We start from the raw sequence: 27,917 nt of genomic DNA, 5'->3' as shown, positions 1-27,917 counted from the left end.
AAGAGCACACAAAGTACTAACAGAAGACTGACAGAGACCTATGAGCACTTACTGGGATTGGAGAGTTTTAGGTATAGTCACATGCTGCTTCTTTGGAAATCAGATGTGGAAGAGCTGGAATAGCCCCAAAGAAGCCCTGGTGGTAAGCTGGGGCAAATCTGCCTCGTGTAGCAGGATGTACCATAGAGAGGAGCTGTCCGCAGCTCCAGATGATTTCTGCAGGTCTGGAACGGGTTCAGAGCCAAATCTGTGCCACAGACCAGTTTTAGGACAACAAAGTGGCCAAGGCCATATAGCTTGTGACCAAAATCTGCTCTCAAATTCTGTTCTGGGAAGGGCTTTAGTTAATGGCTCCTGCCAACAGCAACTGACTGCTGCTTTTGCCATCTGTGACGAATGGCCCAGAGGGAGCCCAGCAGGCAGACTCAAGTCTCCACCACTGTTATTTAGCAAAAGCCATCAGCCTATGCAAACCCTTGAACATGCATCCCTTGAACAAAGTGTTGCAAGGCTGCACCTTGAAAGAATCCCGATGAGCGTATTCCCCTCTACTGTTACCACCAATAATTCAGCAACACTGAGGACAACCACCATGACACTTACCAAATGCTTTTCCTAATCCTCCCTCTGCTGATCCGCAGACCATCAGGCACAACTGACAATACAGGGGCAGTCGAGCAGCTGCAGCAGCGCTCGAATGACTACAGCTGGCTGCGTAGACATGAGTGATGAATACTCTGAAGATCTATCTCCTCACGGTTGCATTCCTGTCTTTGCCCAGGTCTGAGACAAAGGCAGAAAAATGTAATTTGAGAAATACGTCATAGGATGCAACAGCAGAAATAGCAAGAGAAAAGAGTTATACAAGGTAGATGTTCCAGCCACTGCCACACTGGGGAGAGAAGAAAATAACACCTTAAATACAAAGCTGCTGTAAACATGAGTAACCCAAAAAGCTATTAAAGGCTGGGGAAGACCATCTGGATCTGAACCGTCTTAATAACAGACGAGAACTTCCCCCACAAAATTCTGCATTGAGCCCAACCATTTGGCTTGAGCAATTGCCTACCTTCCTCAACAGCACCTAGCGCTGAATTACAGCTTTCCAAGGAAAGAGAATGGAGTCAGTTTTTGGGGAGCTTCTGACCTTCACAAACAATAGTAATTAACAAGTTTTTCTGTACTTTTTTTAATAACAATCTGGTAACTGCAGAAAACAACAGCAAAAGACATTTTATATAAATATTCTTTTGTAAAATAGTATGGATGGACACTAGTTACATAGTCACTTCTTTCATTACTGACAACATACCACATCATTTCTCCCATAATTTTGCCTAAAATTTGAGGCAGGCTAACAGGGTCACAGTTATCCAAATCCATGATTTATGCCTTTCAGAGACCAGAAAGCTCTTTTCTACATCTCCAAAACTTCACTCCTTCTGAGATGCACCAAGAATAAATAGCACTGTTCTTTTAATAGTCTTTGAAGCAAATCTGTCCAAGTTTTATTAATTTAACATTATTAATTGCCATTATGAAATTCCAGCTAGATGTTGCTGGAAGAGACGTTTCTGTATCCGTGTCAGACAAAGATATCAACCTGCCTTTTTCCTAAAGCACAGCAGTAATTTTCATTAATTGTATTTATTCTATTTTCTGCATAATTGTTACATTTTTCCATCCTTACCTTATATTGACTCTATTGCTGCTTTCATTCACCTTCATTCCAGGACACCGAAAGAACCGAAGGACTGTTCTTATTTTGTCGGCCTACGATGTCATTCAGACCAATTTTAACTTCCTTTATCAGTGTCTGCGTTTTCTAACTGTCAAATCTTACTCACTGCTATCATCTTCTATATGTGTCTTATATAAAAACTATGAATACCAGTACATATGCATATATATATTGATTACTTTCACAACTTAACTAGGACAACTTTAGAACCAGAAAAGCCCTCTTACGCAACAGCAGTTAGTTGTTTTGGTCACCAAATAAAGCATTTGTAAGCAGCTTGCATTTATCACTTCACGTTTTTCCCCTTGCTCAGGCGTATTTCAGCTTTGGGTTAATGACCCATTCAAAAAGCACTACAAATCACCAGGCATCAGTCAATGTGCCCATCTGTTTGCCTGTTAAAACTGCAGTCACTGCAATAAGGCAACCTTTAGATGCGAGTTCTCCAACTCACCTAATAGGGCATGGAGCTGCTCTCCCCACGCACGCTCCAGATCCCCTGCCGTACCACCACCTACACGGCGCTTTTACTACAAAGGTGGACAACAGCAGTACAGCTGGTTCAATCACCTCCTGCTGTAAGGTGCCAATTCCTTTTAAGTGCTCTGCAGGAAAATGAATACTTTCTTGAACCGCAACAGACTCCCTCTGGGACCCCAGCAAGATGCTCGACACATTTCAAAACATATCTGAAAACAAGCTTGATTTTTAACAGCCTGCCTGCAGCTCAGCTCAGTGGCCTGGACTTCCAGCCATTGGCTCCCTCATGGCCAGACCCTCAGCATTTGCAGATCCATAGGTGACTGCAGCCTCCAAGCCTGAAGCAAGCTTTTTTTTTTTTTTTTTTTTGCATAAAATGCCAAAGTGAGACATTTCCATGGGAAATCTAAACATTTCAACAACAACTTGTTCAGAAGCAGAATGAAACATGAAGCACAGATACTTCCTAGGGAGCAGGGAGCTCAGTGTGCCACCAAATCTATTCATGAGTCGTTGTCTATCTATAAGACTCTCACCCTGTTCCAAAAGGCAAAATCAGGAGTCTGCGGTTTTCCTTTTGTTCACGTCCACTTCTTGCTTTGAAGCATAACGCAAAAAAAAAAAAAAAAAAAAAAAAAGGAGACAGAGTTACGACTCAATTTGTTTCATAAACAGAGCTGAGCTAATCAGAGGCACTCCTCCGGAGGGAGAGGAGCAGCAGCGTGGGGCACAGGGCTACTCATGAGGAATGCCAAGAGGTGTCAGAACAGCTGCGCAGCAGTGTGCTCCTGCACCATGATTCTACTAGAGAAAACGGCAATCGCTTCAGTCGTCACTCTGCGGTCCTCTTACACGACCATTTGCACTCTGCACTGCCTCCTTTTTCACTGCACCCTCAGCCAAACCTCCTCCCGTTCCTCTTCCCAAAGACAGCAACATCCCGTACCACGCCACGTTACACAGGACCCCATGCGGCACCGAAGGGTTTGGGGCTGCACCTGCAGTGCTCTGGGAGCGGACAAAGCTAAGTGCAGAGCTCTCAAGGTTTTTGCTCGATGTTGCATGAAAAAAGAGAAGAAGAAAACAACTCTCATATTGATTTCCCCTTCCAGAAGTTAGAAGGGACCTGCCTGATACCTGACTGAACAGGCCAGGTTTTGGGTCTACTTGGAGTACCTACCTTGCAGATGGCACATAGGACACCTTCCCGGAGTGACAGCTGAAGATGTGAGGGTGGCAGGACTACTGCTCTTCAGATTTGGGTGTAGACATATCAAAACAGTCCAACTGGGAACAGGGTACGGAAAGGTACCACCCAACTTCTTTGGCACGCCCACGGAGGTGGCCAGAGCTTTATTCCCTGCCCTTCCTCCCACCCCAGCATACCTTGTCGTATCCTAACAGATTTTTCACTTAGAGTGGAACAGGGAAACAATATCGTTTTTTGAGACCATAGTCTGCGCAGCCTCTTACTCAGGATAAATCCACAAGCCAGTAACCAGATGACTCTGAAGTGAATTGGAGGCCTCAAGCCAGCCCTCTTACATCAACCCATCCCTCCCAATTTTTATCCGGGATATATTCTTCCAGTTACCTGAGAAAGCTTTACTTTCAATGCATCTCATATAACATATGTAAGCTTTGTTGTTGATATCTTTACATTGAAAGATGAGTTAAAATTCACACGTAACAGGAACGGACAATACATTCTGAAGTCAGCTCATCTCTTTCATCATACAAACTTTAAGAGGAGGAAAAATTCAGAAGAATTTGACTACTTCACTCCTTGACTAGAAGGAATTGAAGCATCCTCAGACGACGTCCATCAGAGAGGTCAAGCTGAGAGATTTTTCTAGTGCTTCAACAGTGGTAGGCTCCCAAGGGTAAAACACAACCACTTTCCTCTTTTTGATCATGAGGAAACCATTATCATTAAATCTGCCTTTTATACTCCCTACATCCAGAGAAACAAAAGGAGCAATTGCAGTGGTCTGAAGATCAAATATATAAATGCTGCCTTGTTGGGATACAGTGGCCTGGAAGAGAAGGAAAGAAAAAATTTTTTTTAACATATGAAAATATACACATGCAGTAAGAACAACCACTTATACCCAAACTGAGCAAGAGCTGTATATGTCAGTAGAACAGACTGGAAATAACAATGTTTAACCAAAATTATTTTCCCCCTTCTAATTCTCTTATGGAAATGTCTTTTGGAACAAAAGGAAAAAACAGCAGGATGAATACACAAAAATTATACAAAACCGGCAAATATTGATTATAGCCTTCCTCCAGAATATTACAGACTGTGGAAAAATGCCGTGAAGTGCTATCATTCTACTACTTTCTTATGGAAATAACTGAATAAATGATAACATAACCTGTACCTAGTACTGGTATCCTATATTTACTGTAGTCAGACATATTTGTCCTTTTAGCAACTTATTTCAATAAATTCACAGGCCAAAGTAGCTGGCTCTTCTGATTATATCAGTAATAGAAATACACAGGAGAAAAAGATGATAAAAATCACAGTAACATAGGAGGTCACCTCATCCAAATGGAATACAGCAGTGAAGTTTTTAGGCTACAGTTAGAAGGCAGCTATGTTGAGAACCATCAGGACAAGCTCTAACGTTTTAAATTAAGTTCTATCAGTAGTTAATCTCCCTGAGGCTTAAAAGCACAGCCAGGATGCATTTTCTTGCAGCACTCTCCATTCATCATCATGAAATACTGTGCTGTATCATTTTCAAACACCAATGAACTATATATAAAAAAAAGCAGACAAATTACGTATTAAAGTGCAGAAAGTATGTCCCGCTTACAAGAAAAACACTGTTAATTCTTAAGAAAAAGCACATGCACTTGTGTTTTCTGAAGAAAGGCAGAAGTTTTCATGTTTTTCAAAGAAACAGTATGAAAAGTAGTGATTTGATTAATAATGTATTTGAAAGTCTAGTTAGATTATTAGTAACTACGTACAGAAGTACCAGCTTCTTGCAAAATAGACTTCATATTTTTTTAAAAAATCACAGCTCCAAACTTTCTTAAAATAACTGCTTTGCATTTTATCCTTCCTAGCTATCCTTGTTACTTAGTCCTGAGGAGACAACACAGCCATGAGAAAAGAAGTGAAATTCCCTAACGATGCTCCAGTTACACAGCTTTTATTATTGGTGATGTCATCTCCAAAAAGCCCAGCATGACTCAGACTCCAGATTGTGCCACTAGCTTAAAAACAGACTGACTTCTTTCCTTTGTATATTCAGGAGGCAGGCCATGCTGCTGTGAAAGAGATAAGAGGGGGAAATCTGGCCCATTTTTTTCTTGTGAGCAATTAAGTTGGTCCATATTCAAAGAGATTAAAGACTTCTATTCCCCCCTTGTTTAGCGTAGCTCTAAAGAGCAGAGCTGCAGTTTGGAAGCCAAATGTGGCAATGCACAGGCTCCATCCTGCTATTCCACTTATTAAGAATTTTGGAGTAAGATTTACAAGCCAAAACGTGAGGCTTAAAAATGCATACACAGACACAGACACACACTGCTTTCTAGGTGTGGGAGAAATCTAGGGAAAAGCACCAAATGGAACAAGTGACAATATTACACAACACTTTCATGCTCTTTATGCCTTTTCAGAGGGCTGACACACTGTACAGATATTAAGAAATAATCACTATTATACAAATCGCAACCCCTTAGGCAGAAGGCAGGGCTTTGCAGAAGAGGGAAAGAAGCATGCAATGTTGTGCGTTAGCAATGGTACTCCAATCCGAGAGAGCACACTTCAAAAGGAAATACTGTTGACAATAGTTAGTGCACTCCACACTCCACCCAAGTAGCATCACTTTGTACTGGCATATGGTACAGTCTGCAAGCCAAATCACTTGCCACAACGCTACTTGCTATCTCGGGACAAAAAGAATGAAAGCAGGGATGCTACCACAGACAGGTGAAAGACAGCTAAACCAAGTGAAATGGAGACTTCATTATTAAAGAAAAATGAGGGGAAAAAAAAAACAGTGGTATTTGGATATGGATATAGTGACAAGGAAATAAAAAGCCATTTTGAACTGTATGTGGAGGTTATAATTGCTACAGCTATGGAGACAAAACATTCAGTGGAATCAGACAACGTGTAGCGGGCAAACAACTCAAAATAGCAAGATTAGCAAAACCAAACACTGAAATCCAGCATGACTGATGCTTACACTAAGCTGAGCCTTTTCCAAGCCCACAGCATCCTTTAGTGATGACAGGAAGTGATGGTTCGTAGGACTGTGGAGCCCATCTTTTCCCACAAGGTAAAAAGTAACAACACAGCTCTTCCTGGTACAGTTTCTGCATCTTTTCAGCAGGTCGTTTATAGGCTCCTTGTAGATGGGGACAGCGCTTTGTGCTTCAATGGTCACATTGTCTTTGACAAGGGTGCATACCGGCTCCAGAGAACTCCATATGTGCACAGTGACCTGTCAAGCATGTTGAGAGCAAAAAGCTAGTGAAAGAAAAGTGAAAACAACCCAGCATCCTAGGGCTGGGTCCAGATACTCATTGCAAGAGATAGTCTGCCAGTAGCAACCAATTTCCACCTCTAATAGCAAAACACTCTACAAAGATGGAAACAGTAAATACTGAATAATAATTAGATTGTTATATGAACCTAAAAACAAGTCCATCTCAAACAGTCTGGATCTGTTGCTCCTCCTGACCTGAAAAGCCTTTTGTTCTTTCCAAGCTCCTGGAGAGGATGGGGTTGCCACTTCCGGTTGTGATGGGTGTGCAGCAAAATGTAATTAGAAAAAGGCATTAGCCTTTTTTGACTCTTCCCTCCCCCAATTAAAGAAGTCAAACAAAGGATTTTCTTGAAATTGCTCAGCGATATCTGATATAACCCAACTGGGTAACCTAGAGCTTCTGCACAATCACTGTTAAATAGAAGCAAAACGCATCATCCTAAAAGGGATTATGGAAATCATATTAACACAGAAGAACATACTTTCCCACAGGTCTTGCATGCATTATGAATGCCCCCTTATATTAAAATTAAAAAAGAAAAAGCATAATCTGGAGAATAGGCACCTTAAATAGAGTGACAGGTTTCTATCTTTTCGTACTTTAGGTTGTGATTTGATCTTATCAGGGGTCTGCAATCAAAAACAGATCTTAGCTCCTTTCAAAACTTTTTAAGTTTCTGTTTTTCATGAACTGCTAAATACGGTATTCATTGGAACTGGCCTACTGCCAACGCTTCTTTGATATTAACAGAAAATCTGAATTTAAGTCTGTCACTATAGCTCAGACCAGAAATAAACGATTTCATTAAGCACAGTCCTACTCTAAGAACTGGCTATCCAGAAATGGCAACCATTTTCCACACTGGAGGTTGTCAACTGCCAAAAAAACCTCTCCAGAACAGAAACAAGAGTGGAACTTCTAAGAACTGCTAACCTTATGAATCTGAAGATTTGTCACAGCCTATCAGACAGAGCTGTCAACTCAGAATCAAAATGCCCAAACACCTAGTTCTGAACTGATGAGCAAGTCATTCCATCTCTCTAGGCTTGCTTTTCTGTCCTTCACAGCCTTTTCCCATTGTAAGTCCTTTACATCAGGAACTGTATCTTATAATTGGAAAACAGCCCCTAAATTCATCTGGGGCATGCTGTCATTTGATTAACAATAACAAAACTTAAGAAACTGAAGAGCAAGACTGGGTTCTACAGGACAAAATTCAGTAACCCAAATACTGCCCAAGAAATCCTATCAGCTTCTATAGCACCGTTAGAAAACCGTTAAGGCATCAATAGTGAAATGATGATGTTGCACAGGTTACCTTATAATTAAAGTTCACCTAGCTGTTCTGTTGGTATTTCACAAAACAATCTAGTCCTTTTTCCTAAAGCAGTGTAGTTCGAGTGCTGGCAAGACAATTTTTTTTTCCTCATTTTAGTCAATTAATCTAGTTCTAACACCCAGGCCACAGATACGTTAAGTAGCGACGTACTATTTTTCAACCCTTGTTTTATTTAACCACAAATCCCTTTAACACCTGAACAGAACAGCTGACCTCAACTATATGAACAGGCTATAGGCAATTGATTCCTTGCTCTGTGAAGCAGTGCACGCTATTATGGCAGTAAGGGATAGCGCTGCCCCTAAGAAGATTAAGGACGAGAAGTGCACCTCATTGCGTTTGAGCACGGACTTACTGAAGCATGCCTATATGAAGAGGTGTTCGCTGCAGTTTCTCATATCAGTTGCTGAAACCACGGGGAAGGGACATAGGGGTGGCAAGAAAAGTGTCACTTACCCTGAGTGTCAGCTGATGGTCTGTGTGAAGATCTGAAACACCATAGATGTACAACACACCTCTATCTTCATAAGCCACAGGCAGCAGTGGTGCAAAGAAGTTCTGGGCAAAATAATGGAGCAGTTTCCATTTACCACCATACTCTGAGAAGGGTTAAAAGGGAGAAAGATTCAGACTGAATCCGAGACTGCCTTGGCAGACAATCCCTTCCTGAGCTCTCAGGTGCTCTTACAGCAGTACAATGTCTCCTCCACCCCTTTGCACCTCTATCAGGTGCAGAGAACAGCTGGAGGGACTCTTGTTTTCTCCCAGGCAGGGCTCTGCTCTGGAAGGGATTTATTGCTCTTTCAAGCTTACTTTAAGCTTCATGCAAAACGTACAAGCTCTGAAACCAAGGACAGCTCTGCAGTAGGGAAAACAAACCTGCAAAGGTTTACAGACTACGCTTACTGTATGGGATTTATAAATACCTGCTGTAGACATATGCCAAACAGCTCATTTTGTCTATTTAAGGAAAAGCTGTACCTCATTACTTTTAATATTTTGATAGTCTGCCATTTACAAACCAGAAAAGCCATGCAACCTTGTCTCCTCTCCAAAGGACGTAATTTTGCCAGATGCAAAACTGCCACACAAGCATTTTGAAAGTGTTTCTATTTCTTTCTCCATTCATTTTCTGTCTAGTACCCACTACCAGCATTTTAACTCTGTCTTTGCTCAACCGTTATTTAGTCACTGAAACAGCGCTAAAGAGAAGTAGCAAGCCAGCTGCATAATCTTGTAAGTAAAGGAAACTTGCATCCCATGATTCATTCATGTTTCTGGCTCTTTGTTTTGTACAACAGGTTTAAAGCTCAGGGATGCTGAAAAATATTTCCAGTAAGACACTTTTGCTATAACCAATTACCTCTACTGCGTTTTGGTACTTCTACAAAGCTCTTAGTACTTTTCAAACACCTCACTATTCACAGCTTCATCCAGAGTGATGTAGGTCTTTTAAGGGTATGTCTGTGGCTTTCACAGGCAGACCTGAACACGCTCTGCCCATACACCACACAGACAGGAGTGAACTTTGCGGGGAGCAGAGTGCATTAGCATTGGCTCAGCACCCCCACACATCACCTTGTTTTCAGCAAGCTCACAACCAGCTAGCTGGAATAGACAAATAAAGCTTATATCTGCCTGCGAGTGTTCGTACACACTTCAACTGTGCTACGGGATCAGGCTGCTGCCAAAAAACAACGCAAGCATTTGAGTTAACTGCACTGTACCCAACTGAAGAGATGAAATCTGAAAGAATACTTCAGCAGAGGCTGCTGAGTTTCTTCAAGATACAGACGGTTTGCTAAGCTGAGGAGCACAGCTGGTATATCAGTGCTGCGCAGCACACAAACAGAACCACGCTCTTGCATCCCAAGGACAACCGCTGACAGAAAACGTTGGTGGTCTAAAGGACGACAACTCTAAAACCAGGAAATGCTAACAAATTACTTTTCAGGGCCTTGACATTTGAGAAGATGAGATTTGGACTGGGCATGGCTCATTTGAAGCAAAGCAGGTTTGGGGGCCGCATCTGATCTAGAAAATAAAAGCAAAGGGCCTTGTCTGAGAAACGTCACTGTGCCTAACCTCAGGCTCTGGGAGCGGCTGAACTTTCCGAAGCCCTCAGGATTGCCACAAGACTCTCAGGAATTTCAGTTGTCAGTGCAGTAGATGCTCTTCACTGCAGGCCTCAAACAACCCACTGCGAGCTCAGACTAGATACCCAGCAAAGGCTGAGGTTTCGATGCCTGCTGACTTCAATTTTGCCTCAGCTTAATTTACGTGGTAAAAATCTAGACTTAAATATGAAAATGAATAATATAGTTGCAGTAATTTCTGTTACTTAGTTTAATATAAAGTCCTGTTTCTCTGCTAATGGACCCCATCCTCAGTTTACATTATGCCTTGATTTCAGAATGGATTACGCAGCCACCTTACAGTAATTACTGCAGGGAAAGACAGAAGTTTGTCTACGCAGGCAGCCAAGAGAGAGCTCCTCCAAAAACTTGTAAGGTGGGGAAAACACTTCAGAATAAGGGAATAAATTTGACGTTACACTTCTCCAGGGGAAAAAACAAAAACAAAGAAAAGCAAACAAATCACACACCTCCAACTTAAAAAGTTTCGCTATTTCAAAACTCATTTAGGGTTCAACTACTCCAGCTATTGTTTGGCGATGTTTGCAAACACCAGTAGTTTGCTTATACAAAATCTTTCTGTTGTTGCTGTTTTTGTTTTAAAAGGCTGATATTTCCCTTCCCAAAAAGCCTACAGCCATTTTGAAGAACAAAGCTTAATTGCTGGAGCAGTTTCACAGAGGAAGGGACTTCCAAAGACAATTTTTCCAGCAACAGAATCTTGGTAATATAGTTGTCAAAGTAGCTTCAGACAGCACAGAGAACTGAAGCCCATTCATAGGACAGTCACATTTTTCAGCTCAACTGTTGTCTTGATTTCCTTAAAACCAGAGTCACATTTCTTGATTTAAAAATAAGCAAGTTACATATGAAACATCTCCCTCCTGCCACGCAGAGAAGTAAGAAATCCAGAGATGGAATAGCTGGCGTGAGAAATGTCTGGGTTTAAACTTCCCTGTTACAGGCATGCATGCCCACAGGCAACAGTCAAAAGTTATTTAAAACAACTCTGGGATGGTTCCTTCCTCCTCCTCCTCCCCCCACATTTAAATGAACTCTTGAAGAAATCCAAAGTTCCCCAAATTCTTCCCGACAACAACATGCAGGGTCGGGTCTGCGCTCTTCGTAATACCAGACTTCAGAACAGGAAAGTAAAATTGGGTTTGTCATGAGACGCCAATACCATGGCTGCTGACGGCTCCCTGAAGCCTTCTACACTGCTAGCTGGAGTGCGAACAAACAGTTCTCCCCCCTCTGGAATGGAGTTTAAATGAATCACTTCACACCATTAAATGCAACCTGAGAAACATGCTGCTAGTTCTTTCCTCACAACCTCATGAATGCAAATCTATTATTCTCCCTAATAGCCTGTGGTTTCAGCTCACCAGGGGCTCCAAACATTGAACCCGCAATAAAAGTCAGTTATCCCTTCATGGGAGGCTCAGGACAGCCGAATTGAGTACCTCAAGGTGACACTTTCATTGGAGGGTGGTAAATTGCCAAGTGCGTTACAGCGCTCTTCACCAAAACAACGCTCAGATGCTAAAGCATTCAACACAGCACAACCAGCTCTGCAGCCAGCTACTAGGTAAAACCTGTTTAGTTCTGAACTGAAGGCAGGAGTGTAAAAACAGGAATGCTGTGCCGGATTTTAATTCAATTCCAGTAAAACATTTTAAAGGTAAGTGAAAATGAGACATGTTTGCTACCTTCTCCCTCCTCATTTCACAAAGAAACACTTCCGCGTCATACGGGAAATTATGCAAACCCCTCCATGGCTCTGTTTATGAAATGATAGATTTAAATAAGAGAAACCTTCATCAGTGATGCTACTATGTCACCTAACAAGATGCAGAAATGTGTTTTTGAAGTGCAAATAAAACTAATTTCTCTGAAGTTTTGCATAAATTTCAGCTATTAGCATTTCAAAAAATCCCTCTACCACACTGCCTAATTAAATGAATATTAAACCTTTCCTCATTCCGCTGAGGGAATAAATGAAACAAAGGGACAGCTGTATCGCTGCTGAGCATCCTTTCTGTAAACTAACTTCAACAACTTATGAATAATTCAAGTATTTGATATATTTCCCACAATGACGTCAGCTCTGTACTTAAAAAGGCATTTATGGTCTTCACAGTTACTTCATCTATCAGTACACCTGTCTTTACAAAGAGACATTTTTCCAAGTAGCTTTTTCTTTTGAGGCACTTAAAGCCTAAAAGTCTAGTCATTACTAGAATCATAAAAATAAATACTGAGGTACTGCATCTCCTAATATAGCTCCATACAGTCCGGAAACACAAGCATTACAGCTGGACCGCTGTCTTAAAGCTTAAATAAAACAGCCTTTTATTTCTCGTGGTTTGTTCTGCTTTGTTGGTGGTAGCTGCTATGCTTGGACGAATGGAAAAAATGGGAGAGGGGCAAACATCTCCAAAGAACAAAAAAGAAAAAGAGGGGGAGGGTACAGAGCGTTACGTCTCTAAAACAAAGTCAAATGGCATTTTGTCCCAGGAACAGGTCCAGAACTTCAAACCAATGTTTAGCTTTTCCTAATCCACTCATATTTCTTCACATGTGAAAACCTTAAAAAGAGATTATATTTTAGAAAGCAGATTATGCAAGAAATAACCAACACTGACATGAAAGAGACTCTACTCAAGTCCTGTACGGCTGCCATAGAATGGCTTCTCCATTTCAAAATGACTTCCAGACAAAACGTTCAAAACATGAAACATAGCCACTTCCCTCATACCACACATTCCTTCCCTATTTCTTATTGCCTAAGCAAGTTTTCCCTTCATATGCCTGATTACTCCATTTTGCTGTTCTAAAATGAATATATACAAATGGAGGTATCACGTGTAGTTTAGTTAGACAGTGTATTAGCAGAATAATTTAGTCACAAATAGTGATTCACCTCACCTGACACTGGCTGTTTAATAAGTTAGGCAAAAAGCTAAGCTCATCATCTTGTCTTTTCCAACAAGAAACTTCTCAGGAGAAAGAATCCTATGCTACATGAGAGGTGTCATATGAAGCTTTATGAAAATTAAAATCGGCACAGGGAAGATAACTCATCCCACTGATTAGACAGCTGTGAACATGATGAAATCACGCTTGGGAGATAACCATATCTCCAGACTGGCTACTGAAGAAATCTGGATACCTCACCTTTAGACACTATCATCCTGCTCAGAGCAGCATTGGAGTTCCATAGGATTTTGACAACACATTACTGCTAACTCAAGGGAAATGTTTTTATCATTTTACCTTGGGGGGGGGAGGTGTCTTGAAATCAAAACTGCTGGATTATGGAAAGCATAACTATACATAAAAGCTCTTCATGTTACCCTCTTAACCCACTAGCCCTCTTTCTTTCTATCTTCATCCAGGGTGACATGGCACACGTATCTGCACAGCACAGCCAATAAATATAATCGCGTCTTTCTAGGATAGGCTCTTTGGAACTAGAGCAATTCTCAGAAGCTTTCAATTTTAGAAGAACTCTTTCAAAAAAATACAAAACTTCTTCAGAAAATCCTGTATAAAGCACAGCACAGTTTCAGGAAGATCAAGTTCTACATAACAAAGCAATGGCAGTTGAAAGTTCACCTTACAATGGGGATCTGGCCTTAGCCTTAACCATCACTGCTTTTCCTAATAGGTAGCTTTGTCCATCTTCAAGGATGTTAGTTCCTTAGGTAAAATGAGAATACTGCTTAAACAAACACACACACACACCCCTATTTTAAAGAAATTAAGAGTTATAAGCCATTTTAAATTTCTTAAGTCTCTTTAGACCTTTCTAAAAAAGGTTGAGTTGGTGGCGCTAAATCTGGATTTCAATAGGAAAAGTTCCATGGAAAAAGAATTGCTTCATTCCTCACCCTTTTCCATTTCTACAAACTATCAAGAGGATCCTGTAAAACACTCTTCTGCAATGTATTTCTAAAGGATGGATAGAAACATGCACAAAGCTTACAATGTAATCCAGAGAGAATGCAGGGCCTTACTTCTGATATTTCGAGTGAAGGAAAACAAAAACAAGCCTGATATGTGGTGTGTCTCATCACACAACTGTTGCAAAACTTACCCAAGGAAGCCCATGAAGGTGCCTGCCAGATGTCATTGAGTTGCCAATACAGCGCACCCATTGTGTGTCCTTCTCCCTTGACTATCTCACTTTGACTAAAACGATAGAATTCGGTTTCTGTCTTTATACACTGGGCCTGCATCACCTGGGTCAAAAAAATACATTAAAAAAAAAAAAGTTATCTTCAAATTGTACTTCACTTTCAAATCATATTCGCAGAAAACACAGAGTTCACAGCAGCAGCATATAACTTCAAACTCAAGTCCTGAAGAGTGTATGCAAGCAATGCAGTGGGCCTGTGCTTATGTGAGATCTCTTCCTAGTAACTCCTAACAGCTTTTACAAGCTTTTCTTTAGAGGAGCTTTGGAGGGGCCACTCCTACCTTCTACTCAGTGAAGATCACAGTGCAACAGGGTCTATCTTTGAAAGGTAAATGGAAGGTGGGCAGGGGCAGGGAACACACTCAAGAGCTGCACTACTTCCTGCGTTCGTTACCGTGCACATCATATAAAGTCTTCGTCTTTAATCATTCCGAGTCCCTATACTCTGAACACACAACGCATCCCCAAAACACAGTCAAAACTGTGCACCTGAAGAACAATCCCTTTTCACCCGCGCTGCCACTTCTCTCTCTTCCCACCTTGACTGTAAAAAATGCTTTTCAGAATTTTTCACTGGCCAAGTCCTCAAGAGAAGCCACGTAAGCAGTGCCAAAGATGACAAGGACAATATAAGAAAAAATGAAGTTAGTTTCTTCTGAAAGCATGTTATTAGACTCACCTCAAAAAGCAGGAAAAAGTTCGTCTTTAAGCCAACCCAAAAGGTAAGGTTAACACTTCTAGATAATTACTGGGGCCAAATTCACTCTCCCTATCTTTTCTGCTGTCCTTATTTTGGGATCCTTAAACTGTTTAACCTGTTACTAAAGCCTTGATAGACTTAACCCCATAGCTGAGAAACCCTCATAGCTTTTTGGGTCAGGATCTCACGGCATAAGTTTCACCCCTGCCTTCAATTTCACAGCATCATCTGCCCTTGTTCTCTTGTCATCAGCACTCTAATTCTCCAGTTGTTTTGTTTTTGTATACAAACTTGATGATGGTAGCTCTCAAAACATTAAAAACTCGTGTGCCGTTATTCCTGTCAAGGGTGCTTCTGAATCCTTGGGATACAACACAAAATAACAGCAGTTTAAACGTAACAGCATTAAAAAGTTACTTAAAAGCCACATGAAGGAAGAAACAAGCATGAAGCAAGCTAGTGCTTCAGATGAAGAGCAAAATATAATCTACTGATTTGAAAAAACAAAACAGATTCTCTAAAACATCAATATTTGAGTCCTGAATAGAAAAGAAACCTTCTAATAATCTCCTTCACAGAGCACTTCATTCTCTACAAATAGTTTTCTTTAAAAAAGTTGGTGTACTCCTTGTGGCAAAAACAGAATAGTAAGCCTAGAAAGGTCACATTAAGACTAAAACATACTTAGCCTAGAAGAATGGTATAGAGTAGCTCTAGGAAGAGCTGTGCACCAAGGAGGGCCAGCCCATCCACGCATCCCCTGCCAGCTTCATGAGTGAGCACAGCGGGTGACAGGGACAGGGGTAGCACATGAAACCAGTCAGACCTCCTCCCAGTTTGGCCAGTTTCTGGGAAATACAGGCATGAAGCATTCCCTGAGAAGTATTCCAAGCCCTTCTGCGAGGAAAGTTGGAGTCTCCCCCCAGTAACTGAGGAGTGCAAGCTGGTCGCACATTAAAATAGATTCTCCGGTACTTCAAGGCAGAAACTGTTTCTATATGACTGCACGCTCTTTAACAGAATAGACTCCATTTTAACTGCTGATAGTATCTGTTGGAACAAGTATTGACAGCTACTTCAGTATTGAAGACCTTGCTGTTACCTGAGTGAGGTAAATCATGTCTTTGAACTTTTTAATGGGATCTGTGCTCTGGGGAAGCTTGAAATGACGCCCAATCTGTTGAATCATCTCGTCATTGCCATTTTCATGGTGCTGTCGATGGAGAGAAAAATTGCTCGTGTAGGACCAGTCCTCTGCAGAAGAAACCTTTTGAAAACATGAAGGAAAGACCAGAATGAAAAGGCAAATTGTCCTCCTAGTGACTGGCAGGATATTCAGGCAAAGATACTCATTACAGTCTGCTGCCATCATCCAACAACATTAAAGTGGCTAATACATTTCTATAGTGCCTTTTGTGCAAGAGTTTTGAGTCAGTATTACCCTTCTCTTATACTACGCGTATGAACAAGCGAAAACAGTCAGTCAGTGCTATTTCATCAGCAAGAGAAACTCTCAGCTCAGTGGCACTTAACTTATTTTCTTCACAGGTTCAGTTTGACCAAGGGACCTCAAAGGTTTGTTTGGGTTCATCAGTAAACCAAAAACACCCTAGATTAAGACAAAAGAATCCCAGCTTCTAGTCAAACTCATTTAGACATACTCTCACGTATTTAGTACCTCAGAAGATAAGAGCTAGGGCTCTTTCCAAGATAAAAAGTTTCAGAGGCTAACACAGCTAAAGAGTCTAGTAATAAAACATTCAAAACCTGCTGCAACAACCTACCTCTGAAAACAAATGATCGCGAAAACAGTATTTTTTAATCGAGAATAACTATCCAGTATAGCTCACATAGCCATTACTGTTACACTTTCATTGTAATTAAAATCTCTACGAAATATTTTTATTCAAATTTGTTCCTTTTCAGACCGGATGGACTGAGTAATTTTCATTGTTGTTAATAGAGATGAAAGCCCTGATTATGTCTTAGGAAAAGATCATATACTTTGTCCAGGAAATTGAAAGGAACATTCTGAACTCCTTATAAATAAGCATGCATGAATCTCAACATGCTGACTGAACAGACAGACAGACAAACAGCATAACTCTGCTCCAACTAGATAAATAAGGTAGAGTATCCAGTACCTAAATTTAACAGGAGACAAAAATTCCCGAGAATAATTTTTTTTATTTGTTTTACATATGAGTTAAGAAATTGGTAAAAATGATAAAAATCAATATATTTCAGAATTTAGCACAATTCAGCAGGTGTTGTGTTTCTTTCATTTCTAAACGCACGTGTACCCTTAGACACAGTCCATGAAAACAGATGTTAGGGAATCAAAACCAAGCTATATATTAAATAGAATTAATATTAAGCTACTTGTCTCATAACACAGCCTCATTTACCTGGCACGACCACCTGTTTTTTATTGTAGCAAGCCACAACATTATGTATTTGTTGGTATGCATCCAATGGAGGAGGAAGCCATGCGTAAGGGGGTAAATTTGGAATTACGTTAGTAGTTAGGGTTGAACAGTAAGTGCTTTAACATTTCCATAAATACAAGCTTCTCCATCCAGAGAGCTCAAAAAACTGTCATTTACTGGTTAGGAAAGGAGAAACAATTTTTAAAACACAGGTAATTACAAGAAAATTGTAACACTGTTCTCTGATGTTGCTATAACGGCAACCATAATAAAACATGACTGATGGTATTAAAATTGGCTCCTCTTGCAACATCAAGGTAAATACACCTAATATTAAGGAGAGAAATAGTTCAGCTTCATCCCCTCCATAAACACCAAAACACACCCTCCTATCCCATCTATCCCCTACCAGACCTAATAATACATGATCCCAACTACAGCTGTGACACTGTAGTTTGTTGGGAAGAGATTTACTGCCCTCGCTAAATGAGAACAAAAGGGATAATAAAGTTTGGAAGCCCAGCCTTACCTTTTCCAGTGTACTGAAGGAAGGCCAGGACTGAAATCCATATTCCGAAGCAAAACGAGTTTTAGGATACAACGTCCAGTCCCAGCAGTCATTGCTGTAGTCATAAAAGTGAGTGTCACCATAGTGCGTATCGTAAGGATTCTGGGAGAGCCAACCTTCCTCAACTGACTCCAAGCCATTTGTGGGGCTGGACGCAATAAAAGGACGACTCTTATCTTCCTGGGATTTATTTAAAAAAAAAAAAAATTTTTTTTAAACCCTACAAAGTCACAACCCCTGAAAGTGATTCATTTTTTATCATCTCAATATCTAGTCTACATTTTGAAAATGGAGGGGGCGGGGGGAGAACATGTCTTTGCCAAATTTCTGAGGCACACCTAAGAAACATTCTCCTTTTGTATTCTGACATTCATCATTTTCACCTGTTTAATTAGTTTCTTATTCCTGTACTTGGAGGATAGCCGGGCATAATATCGTTTGCTCTGCTGTTCTAAGGGATTCTCTCCTCCCATCAAGAGATTTTCTATCTTTATATGGTTCTAAATTCTTAATGAACGCTATTTAAAGCATGTCTCGTGAAAAATAAACTCAAGAATCATTAATATTTGAGTACTGTGACTTCTTCCCTCTAGGGAAATGATTACTTCTGCAGCATCTTTGCAGTGACAAAGCCATGATATTTTTTTCCCCTTTCTTATTAGGCAGTCACCTGAATTTAGTTCTCACGAAGCCAAGGTGTTCTGCTAGTAACGCCTGCACGGTAGCATTGCAGGTTGTCATTTTGGCTGGCTCTGCATGTTAAGCTAGATGAGACTATTAGAAGGGTTACAGTTCAAATCATTCAGAGTTGCCTATATTTATAGCCTCATTACTATACTAAATCTTTTATCAGAATCCTACAAAGTAGAAAGGAATCCTTTTCAGGTATAATTCATTCAGCACCCTACTTGTAGTAGGATAAAGGCCTGAGCTGCCACAGTCACAAGCTACAGCTCCAATGCAGCAAAGCACTTAGGCATGTGCCCCCCCCCCTTTTTTTTTTTTTAAACACATGGATAAATAACAGCTAAAATAATTTACTACAGGATATCCTGGATTCCCTGAAGTCTTTAGATCAGACTTGGAAGCCTTTTTAAATGATACAGTCCAGTTCTGCCGGTAGTTACACGTTTCCTCTGCTGGCCTGCGTAACACAGGACCTTAGACTATGTCACTGTATAGTTCCTTCTGGCCCTCAAAAACAGTTAACTTACGGGTTTAAAATAAAGGAAGGTCTCTGCTGAACAGCAACACCGCACAAGTGAACAATAACCAAAAAACAACATCAAACCAGAACACACCACTTTGCTACACATGCACTGTCAAGCAAACTCATGCAAGCGATCACAGATACTGCACAGCGTACTTTCACAAATAACTTTGTTCAAAAAACTGAAATACAAATATCTATATTCCTGTTTAATATCCTGGTTCTCAAACAGTATTAATATTTAGAATGCGGAACTGTTTTCATACTAGCATGTTTAGAGACAGGTTAGATAAATAGTTCAGGATTAACTTCTATATTAGACAGTGTTATTAAAAGTTGCAAGCAAATACATCCAAGGGACCAAAAAGAAAGACTGTCCCAATTTACACGAAGTATAGATGAACACGTACTGTAACTGTAAACAAAACAAAAAGTAAAGATATTAACAAGACATGAAGAATAGGAACTTAAAATGCAGATACTAGTCAAGTTATTAGCCCTTTGAGCTTACTAGGCGCAAGAACAGCATCCCTCTTAGCAGGTTCTTTCAAAATTGTGCCTCATTTTTATTGCTTCTCCAACCTCTACCTTTCCAGGTAGTAATGGGACTACTGAATTCTCAGACTACAACTACTCTGACAATGCCAGCAGCCCGCAATAACAACCAGTAACATCACTATCTATCATCTACATAGTGACTGTCTGGCCTAGTGCAGGAAAAATTCTGGTCACAGGGCCCCCAAGATATGAAATATATCTCATCCTGAAAAGGACAGAGATTAGACTAGTATTATCATATTCTAAAGTCTACAATGTCATGCGGTATAAGAGGGTAGAGAAAAGGCCATTTTTTTTAGGTTAACAAAAACGCATGCTTTCTTGCTAGAGCAGTAAGTTCTAATCGGACAAAATATGAGTTTCACAACATTTCCTTATTTCACATCGCTCTCAGCTAACAGGGAAGTTCAGAATATTCCCCTGGCGTTCAAGCATTATGCTTGTTAAACCCTGTCTAGCTATGCAATATCAAATTGGGATTTTCAAATCAGTTTCACTCAACATATACAAATAAAAGTTAGTTAAAAGTAGACTCCATGAAATAATGAGGAAATGCAAGTCTTGTCTCAAATATTTTATTGTGCCTTCCTATACTGTAAAACATGTTTAGCCTGTTTTTCCTCAAAAAACAATACAATGACCAAAGAGCACCAGAAGAATTGTGTTTAGTGCAGCTCTTCTTTGACCTGCTTAAGCCAAACACTTAAGTCAAATACTGGAAGAGCACACTGGAGAAATGTTGTCTCTATGCATTTCTTCAGCTGCTATTAAAAGGCCTGAAGGACACCTTCTTAAGGTATCCTTCAACAAAAATCATGGTAAAGGAGATCTGACCATCTAGGTAAATTAATTAATGGGCAAGAAGTTTTTGGTCCAGTGCAAGCAAAGGCATTTGTGGAAGGAAAAGAAAAAAAAAAAAAGGAGAAAGAAGAAAAGCAAAATCTGCTAAATTTTCAGGTCTTCTTTACCTATCACAGAACAATAAATACATTAAGTTCTTTTTGGTTTATTTAACTTTGTGGATTACTCTTCAGTTTTAAAAATTCTTTAAATGAGCTTGGGAAGTGCAATTCCTCAATAACATTCTATATTTTGTTTCCTAAAAGGAAAAGGAAAAAAAAAAAACCCACAAATTGCTCAAATTGCTTACATTAAAACCTTCTGCTAAACCATATGCCCTCTTAATTTTTTGAAATCACTTACAGTAAGAACTATTTCTCGGATGTTCTTCACATAAAGCATCACATAATCTTTGATATAGACTCCTCTGTCAGCGTAAGGTATAGAGAACCAGTTGCTTGCAATGGCTGCTTCGTTTTCGTTGTTGCCGCTCCACAAAATAATTGACGGATGGGATTTCAGCCGCCTTACCTGAAATACACATCATAGTTTCAGAAGTCAAGCAAAATTACTTCCCTTCAAACAAACAAACAAACAAGCAAGCAAGCTTTTACTACTCCTTGAATTACAAGTCCGAGAGCTTGCAATTCACGTGCTTTTATTCACACTGTTCACCATCCCCCCAGCTCCAAATCAGGCTCAAACATTTGTCATGTGCATTTACAAAGAGCCACAGTTTTAATATACTGACCTACATCTACCGTACGTGCACTGTTAGCTCCACCCCCATCTACTCAGCCCCATGCTGGGGGGGAACGCTGTGCTACAGCACCTTGCTGAGCCCTGAGCTCAGTCTCTCAGTGAGTGCTCCTAATCAAACACCCTTGAAAGGAGGGCAGTTTGGAGATGAGGAAGGCCTGCACCTCTGCTTGGCTGCCACTCCCATGAGCGAGTTAAAGACGACGTAGCAGGTAAAGTTTTTGTGCCTGCTACCTAAGCGTACACTAACAAATACCTTCAAATAAACATTTTTGCAAACCTAAATCTTACTAGCTAATGGGAAACAGATCGTAGACACAAACAGACAACACACCTGATGAGTAACTTCTGCTCTTACAGATTCCAAGTAATTCTGATCAGCTGGATACAGCGCACATGCAAACATAAAATCCTGCCAAATCTGCAGGGCAAAAGAAAGAAAATACAAAGATCTGTTAGCAAATCATTTTCCATACTTGAATAACACATGATTTTCAGGATGCACAATCCTTTTTTCAGGCAGAAATTATTTGTCTCAAAAAGAATGATGCCAGAATTTTTAATGATAATTCAAGTGATACTTGAAAAGCATCACTAACACAATCGCATTCTCCACAGGCCCTCAGGGTGCACACACTCCATAGGGATTTTCCTGAATATTAGAATTATAAGCTATTTATCCTTAGAAACAAGACCCTGCCAGCCTTCAATGATCAGTGGAACACCTCTCAGTAAGATGCATCTCAATGGGTTTCAACAGAATAGTTAGAAAGCATGCCCTGCTCACACCTGAACGTGGGACAGTCTCTAGCTGAAAAGAACAATTTTATATTTACTGCTTATTTTACACGTTTAACAACAAATCCCAAGTACTTAATGAAAGGAATAATTCCTCTGATGCGGTATTGAGCACACTTAACAGAGCTCCAAGCGTACTTTCTAACAAAATACCTCCATAGCAAATTTGAAAACTGATGTTAAAAAAAAAAACACTCAAGAAACAAGAACACACACACAACGGATCTCACCCAGTTAGAAGGGAAGAAACAAAGTAGATCCTCTAACAGCACAGTGATCTTTCTCATCAAAGAAAGATCAAGTAGGTACAACTACAGAAAAGCGAGCCTTTCGACTCAACAGTAAACTCCATCTGCATCTTAAAGAATTACAAAAAAAGGGGAACGAAGCAGCCTAATAAAATGGATAAGATTCTTTGTTTTACAGGTTCTATTTTTTTTAAATTTACATTTTTAGAAAGTCCTGTCTATCTTACAAATATTAACAGAAAGATCACTTTGAGGGGCACATGAACCTAAAGGGGCGAGTCTTCCCCAGCAGATTACACTTTTCCGAACACCGTACCACACAAATAAGAGAGAGAATCAACCAAGATCTTCACGCAGTTGGGCACTTGCAGTAGGAAACTGCTTTTCCATGACTCTTTCTTTCAGTGTACCATTCACTAAGAAAACCGAAGATAGGGAATAGGTCAGTGGGAGGGAACGGAGTCATTAATTGTAAAGGTCTAACAGGACCACTAAGCTATCCGCAAAGCTATCACTAAGGAACTATTCAGAACCCTGCAGCAATTGTGTGGAGTCAAAACTCTGTATGAAAAGAAATTCTATTTCCCTCAGTGAATCATCACTGTTTTCCCTTCAGCACAGTTTGACTCAGAAACATTTTTATGCCTTTGCAAGGCCATCAGAAGAAACATAACCAAAAGTCTCTAACATTTACGGTTCCCGCTCCCCAGAATAAGGGTCAAATTTGCAGCATCTTCTTGCTATTTCGGCTGCTAAATAAGATCCAAATCTTGCATTGATCACTGCACAGGCACTGATCTAAGCGGCCTACTTAGATGCCAAGTGTCAAAAGAGAAAGAAATACAAGTACTCAGAAGCCCTGAAAATCAGGGCACTCATTCTGATGACTAAAATAGATGTAACATCTTTTTCTTTTTTTTTCCACCCACCAAGCACAGACAGCAGAAGGCAGAAATATATCAATTTTTGATTCCCTAGTTAAAAAATCACAATATATCGTTTCCCTGTTTTTGTACAGGGCGTAAGACCAAACCCACTCCTTGGGATTTTAATAGCAGATGCAACTTGGCGTTCACTCATCTAGTCATTATTTCATCCAAACTTATTAACATGTGCCTCCAAGCTCATATATTCAAAGGTACTCATCTAGGATCATCAGTGTTTGCAGCAGGTGTTCCCCTTACAGCTACATTTATACTCAATTATAGCTTGTTCAAAACGTCCCTTTGGGTGAGGCCTTCCACGCTTGGCCTCAGGCCAAGTTAAATTTTTTTTCTAGAAAGTTGGAGCAAAAAAAATTGTTTCAGCTATACTGCTGTAAAGGAAAAAATACTTTTAAAGAAATAAAATCCATTTCCACAGCAGGGAAAGCACGACCTCCTTCCTTAGCGCTTTGATTACTCAGAGCTGTCTAAAAGCACAAAATTCAAATATAGCAGGCCTTAAATCCTCATGGAGGTCAGATTGCAAGGCCTTTGCTCAATCTCAGGCGTATGCTCGAGCACTCGGATGTTTCAGCAGGGCTGTTCTCACGTGAGTAAGCACCAAACACAGCTACAGGGGCCCCACAGCCTGGCTGCAGTTGGGGGGCAGGGGAGTATTAGTTGAGCTTGAGAATAACACCCCCTCTGTGCGCTCCTTTATTGTTTCACAACTAACGGACTGAGTGTTGCAAGTCCCTGTTGATGCCTACTTCAGGCCTATAATCTACAAAAGTTCTTATAATGTGATCATCATTACAGTGTAAACATCTTTCTGTATCAAGTGACATCACTAGTACTAGTCTGTCAGCCATCCATTTTTTCTTTCATTCTCTCCCCAGGAAGTAGGAAAGGCAGAACTGGGGGAAGAGGTAGAGTATGCAAAGATAAGAGTTTGGGTCTGAAAAGGGATAGGAGACGGTGAGTTAAAGGCATGAGTCTGTAACTCTGATTCTGGGAAACGTAAAAGATACAAGAGAAGACAGTGGGGAAGAAAGGAAGGGGATGCAAAGGGTGGTGCGGAGAAGTAAGGGCACAGGGTTGCAGCCTTAGTTATAAGGCTAAAATACAAGCTGGAGTTCTAATATAAAGACTCCAGAACATCACTGCTGGTTTCAACAGACTCAGTAATAAGCAACTGCTCAAAAAGTAAACAAACAAGAACAGACACCCCCCCCACACACACAAAACCAGGCTGAGCTGACTTTTCAGGTTTCTACTCCATTATATCCTTTAGAAAGATAGCCAGAACTTATATATTAATTCTCTTACTTTGTTCACTAGGTAATTTTTATTTACAATTTGACAGTTTTTTAAGCACATGATCTCTATTTTTTTTTTTACCATTATTCCTAGTTCATCACAAATATCATAAAATTCATCTTGCTCATATACTCCTCCTCCCCAAACCCGAAGTGCATTCATGTTAGCATCTGCTGCAGACTTCAAGAGTCGCCGTAATCTGTCAAATACAAAAAGAAGATTAATACAAGTTTTGTGAAACTACATCACTTATGGGTTTCTCAGGTTATACCAAAAAAAAAAAAAAAAAAAAACCCCAAACGTTCATCATTAGCACAATCCAAGGCTTAACTCCAACAGAAACCGGCCATTTTTGATACCTTCTAAGTCTGCACACGTCTGCACAGAAATCTCAAAAAACAATTTCTGCACAGAAGATACTTGGTCCTGTTATCACTTACAAAACAGATAGGATGGCACATACAAGTATGTGCTTTTACAGAAGTATTTGCAGGACCAGATTTACAAATATTGCATTTTGTTAATTAGGTAGCTCTTTTCTCCTAAGATACTACTTGCTTTAAATATCAATCGTGAGCTCAAGCTCTCTCAAACTTTTTCTAAACACATTCAGAAATCCATACCTTCTACCCACATTCCACAATGCATAGTGAGAAAGGGAGAAGAGGAGAAAGACTCTGGGACTCTGAATCCCACTTTAAGGGATTCAAATCCAATTAATTCTTCTTTATTCCTTTCGCCTGCTTCTAAATTGCATACGGATGCATACTGTGGTATGCCCAGTGTCCAGGTTCCCCAACTATCTGGAACAAGGAGAGCTAGTCAACGTACAAAACAAGGCTTCCATCCCACCTGCACCTATGGGGCCCTGTCAGTGAAATCCAAGGAAGCTGGAGCAAGATAGGAAGAGGAAAAAACACTGGTTTGCACTTACATCTCCCTGCACTAGGTGGGTTAGGATATTGCTGAAATGCACTTCCAGGTCCCCAGCCTCCGAGTACCAGTGAGCATGTCCCAGGCACTACAACGAGACAGCCTGAGGATCATCCCTAAGGACAATCTGAAATGCCAGTAGCCCTGTAACACTTGAATACTGCCTTGAACATCACTCAAATCTATTACTAATAATTAAGCCCTTATTCTGAGGGCCCCGGCCCACAACAATTAGTGTCCGACTTTCAAAGAAGTCCCAGCCTCCAAAACTATCCTTCAGTAGAGAATCAGGTAAAGGCGATCCTTTCTCCTTAGAGGACATCAAATGTGGCTTACGTCTCATAGGTCACTCTGTCCTGGAAAGAATCTGCTGGTATCCAGTTGGAGCCCTTGATGAAAATGGGTCGGCCGTTGATTCTAAAGTAGAAACTGAGACCTGGTGACCCAGGAATAGGATCCTGAACAAGTTCTACTGTCCGAAAATAGGCCTGTGAAGACATGAAACTTGGGTTTAAAGCAGACAAAAAGAACAAGTATTAGGAAAACCATGATGAAAGTAATCCAATTGAATGCTAACAACTTACAGTATGTCAGGAAATCAAGACATGGTTTCATCTCTAAATTCCTGCTTGGTTAAAATGCACTGTAACAGGGCTAAAAAAAAGTCCTATTGATAAACCTACCCACTTTTAAAAGTTACTATCATATTAAGAGCAGAGAGAGACACAGAGAGAAAGAAAGAGAAAGAGCGCATAAGCACAAGTGCACATGTAGGAGCACAAACACGTCCTTTTGCTGCAGAATCCAATGAAAAGTCCAGTTGGAGACCAGTGAGAGGAATACAGAGGTTGCATTAAATTACAGTCAGCGTTTAATCTGCAATTCTCTCCTTATGGAATGAGACTGCAGGAACTTTATGGTAAGTCTTTTCTCTGAATGCTTAGCTTGCAGCTGATCCAGTAAAAACAAAATGTGCCGCTTTTCTGTTTCCTGAAGTGACATCTTTTTAACAGGTAGGGCAAATAAAGGGAAAGAAGTATGCATTCAAGTACAAATGTTGGACAGGAAGTGAAGGCCCCTCTGGCCATCACAGCTGTATTTGTACACAGTATACTCAGGAGTAAGGTTTCACAGAGACCAGTTCAGCTAAATAACCACTAACTCTGTGTAAGGTGTTAAAGGTCATTCCAGATAAAGGCACAGTCACAAGAGAGCAGTTAGCTGACTGCAGTAATACTTTGCTCTGAACTCTTATTTGCAGAGGTGTCTTCTCCACTTGTCCCAGGGCAGATGGAGAGCAGCTGCCATTTTAGGTGCCTGTGCAGCTGCAAAATATTATGGAATGCGTCTCATCCAAGGAGATCCTAGGCTTCTTTTTCTCCTGAATCCTTGTTCCACTTCAACTTATCCAGACTGGAAAGAAAACTCTTTTTCCTTCTGGTACCTGTTACTCATTACCACAGGCAGAAAGCTAGGAAATTAAATAAAGAGAAGCAAAGCAAATGAGGAATTTCAGCCAACACACTCCAAACAACAAGTTTGGGTTTGGAGGGCAGGAATCTGTTTTTTTCTAGGCTCCCCTTAAACGAGCAACCACTCCTCCCTCAAATGACTATTTGCTATGCCTTTTCAAAAGGTCAGGTTGTAGAGCACAGACAGCTCTCCATCATAAGCTACACTCGAAACAAGTACACCAAGCTAAAATTAACCTAGTGGAGCACAAATTATATACCTGCCTTTAAGACGAAAATATATTTCTATGTAATTCTAAATGTAATTATCTATTTCACACATCAAACAAGGCTGAAATTTAAAAGGGAAGTGAGCAATCCCACGGCCTGACTGTGTTTTTATATTTTTCAGCTTATCAAAAATCACGCAGATGGACAGAAACTTATTTCCAGTGGTGGGAAAAGACAAAGAAAATCACTGCTCTGCTCGCTTCCCCTTCGGCGTTTCTTAGTCAGCTGGACAATGATTAACTAGACCCCCAAACAGAGGTAATGCACATGACCAACTAGATGCCCAAGTGGAGACTAGAGATCACTGACCTCAGACTAACCCCCTCTGCATCATGTCAATGACCAGAACACAGATATAGAAGGAAAAATCTGGGACCTGCCCCAAGTGCTGCAGTGTTTTACAGTATTGTCCCAGGAGCAACAGTGGATTACTGGCAAGTGGGGCTCAGCCTCTGTGTTACTAAAGAAATTCCCAGCT

At 40.5% G+C, this 27,917-nt stretch overlaps 1 protein-coding gene across 3 annotated transcripts in view; it reads right to left on the bottom strand.

Annotated features, from left to right (window-relative positions):
• Window positions 1-602: 602 nt before the first annotated feature.
• Window positions 603-27,917, bottom strand: part of MANBA (mannosidase beta) — a 48,211-nt gene continuing 20,896 nt past the window's right edge. For 2 of the 3 annotated variants that reach the window (XM_068941994.1, XM_009689351.2), the window contains exons 8-17: window positions 26,034-26,185; window positions 24,846-24,963; window positions 21,810-21,896; window positions 21,080-21,247; window positions 18,070-18,288; window positions 16,214-16,378; window positions 14,310-14,454; window positions 8,532-8,674; window positions 6,433-6,690; window positions 603-4,257 (exon numbers count right to left, since the gene is read on the bottom strand). In XM_068941994.1, the coding sequence (XP_068798095.1) occupies window positions 4,033-4,257; window positions 6,433-6,690; window positions 8,532-8,674; window positions 14,310-14,454; window positions 16,214-16,378; window positions 18,070-18,288; window positions 21,080-21,247; window positions 21,810-21,896; window positions 24,846-24,963; window positions 26,034-26,185 (1,680 nt within the window). In that variant the 3' untranslated portion in view covers window positions 603-4,032. The remainder of the gene's footprint in view (window positions 4,258-6,432; window positions 6,691-8,531; window positions 8,675-14,309; window positions 14,455-16,213; window positions 16,379-18,069; window positions 18,289-21,079; window positions 21,248-21,809; window positions 21,897-24,845; window positions 24,964-26,033; window positions 26,186-27,917) is intronic. The other variant, XR_011140904.1, reaches the window with a different exon arrangement.

The sequence above is a fragment of the Struthio camelus genome, chromosome 4, assembly GCF_040807025.1.
Source record: "Struthio camelus isolate bStrCam1 chromosome 4, bStrCam1.hap1, whole genome shotgun sequence".
NCBI classification, from domain to species: domain Eukaryota; kingdom Metazoa; phylum Chordata; class Aves; order Struthioniformes; family Struthionidae; genus Struthio; species Struthio camelus.
The sequence above is the reverse complement of the archived record's forward strand: the minus strand, read 5'-3'. Positions and strand labels throughout refer to the sequence as shown.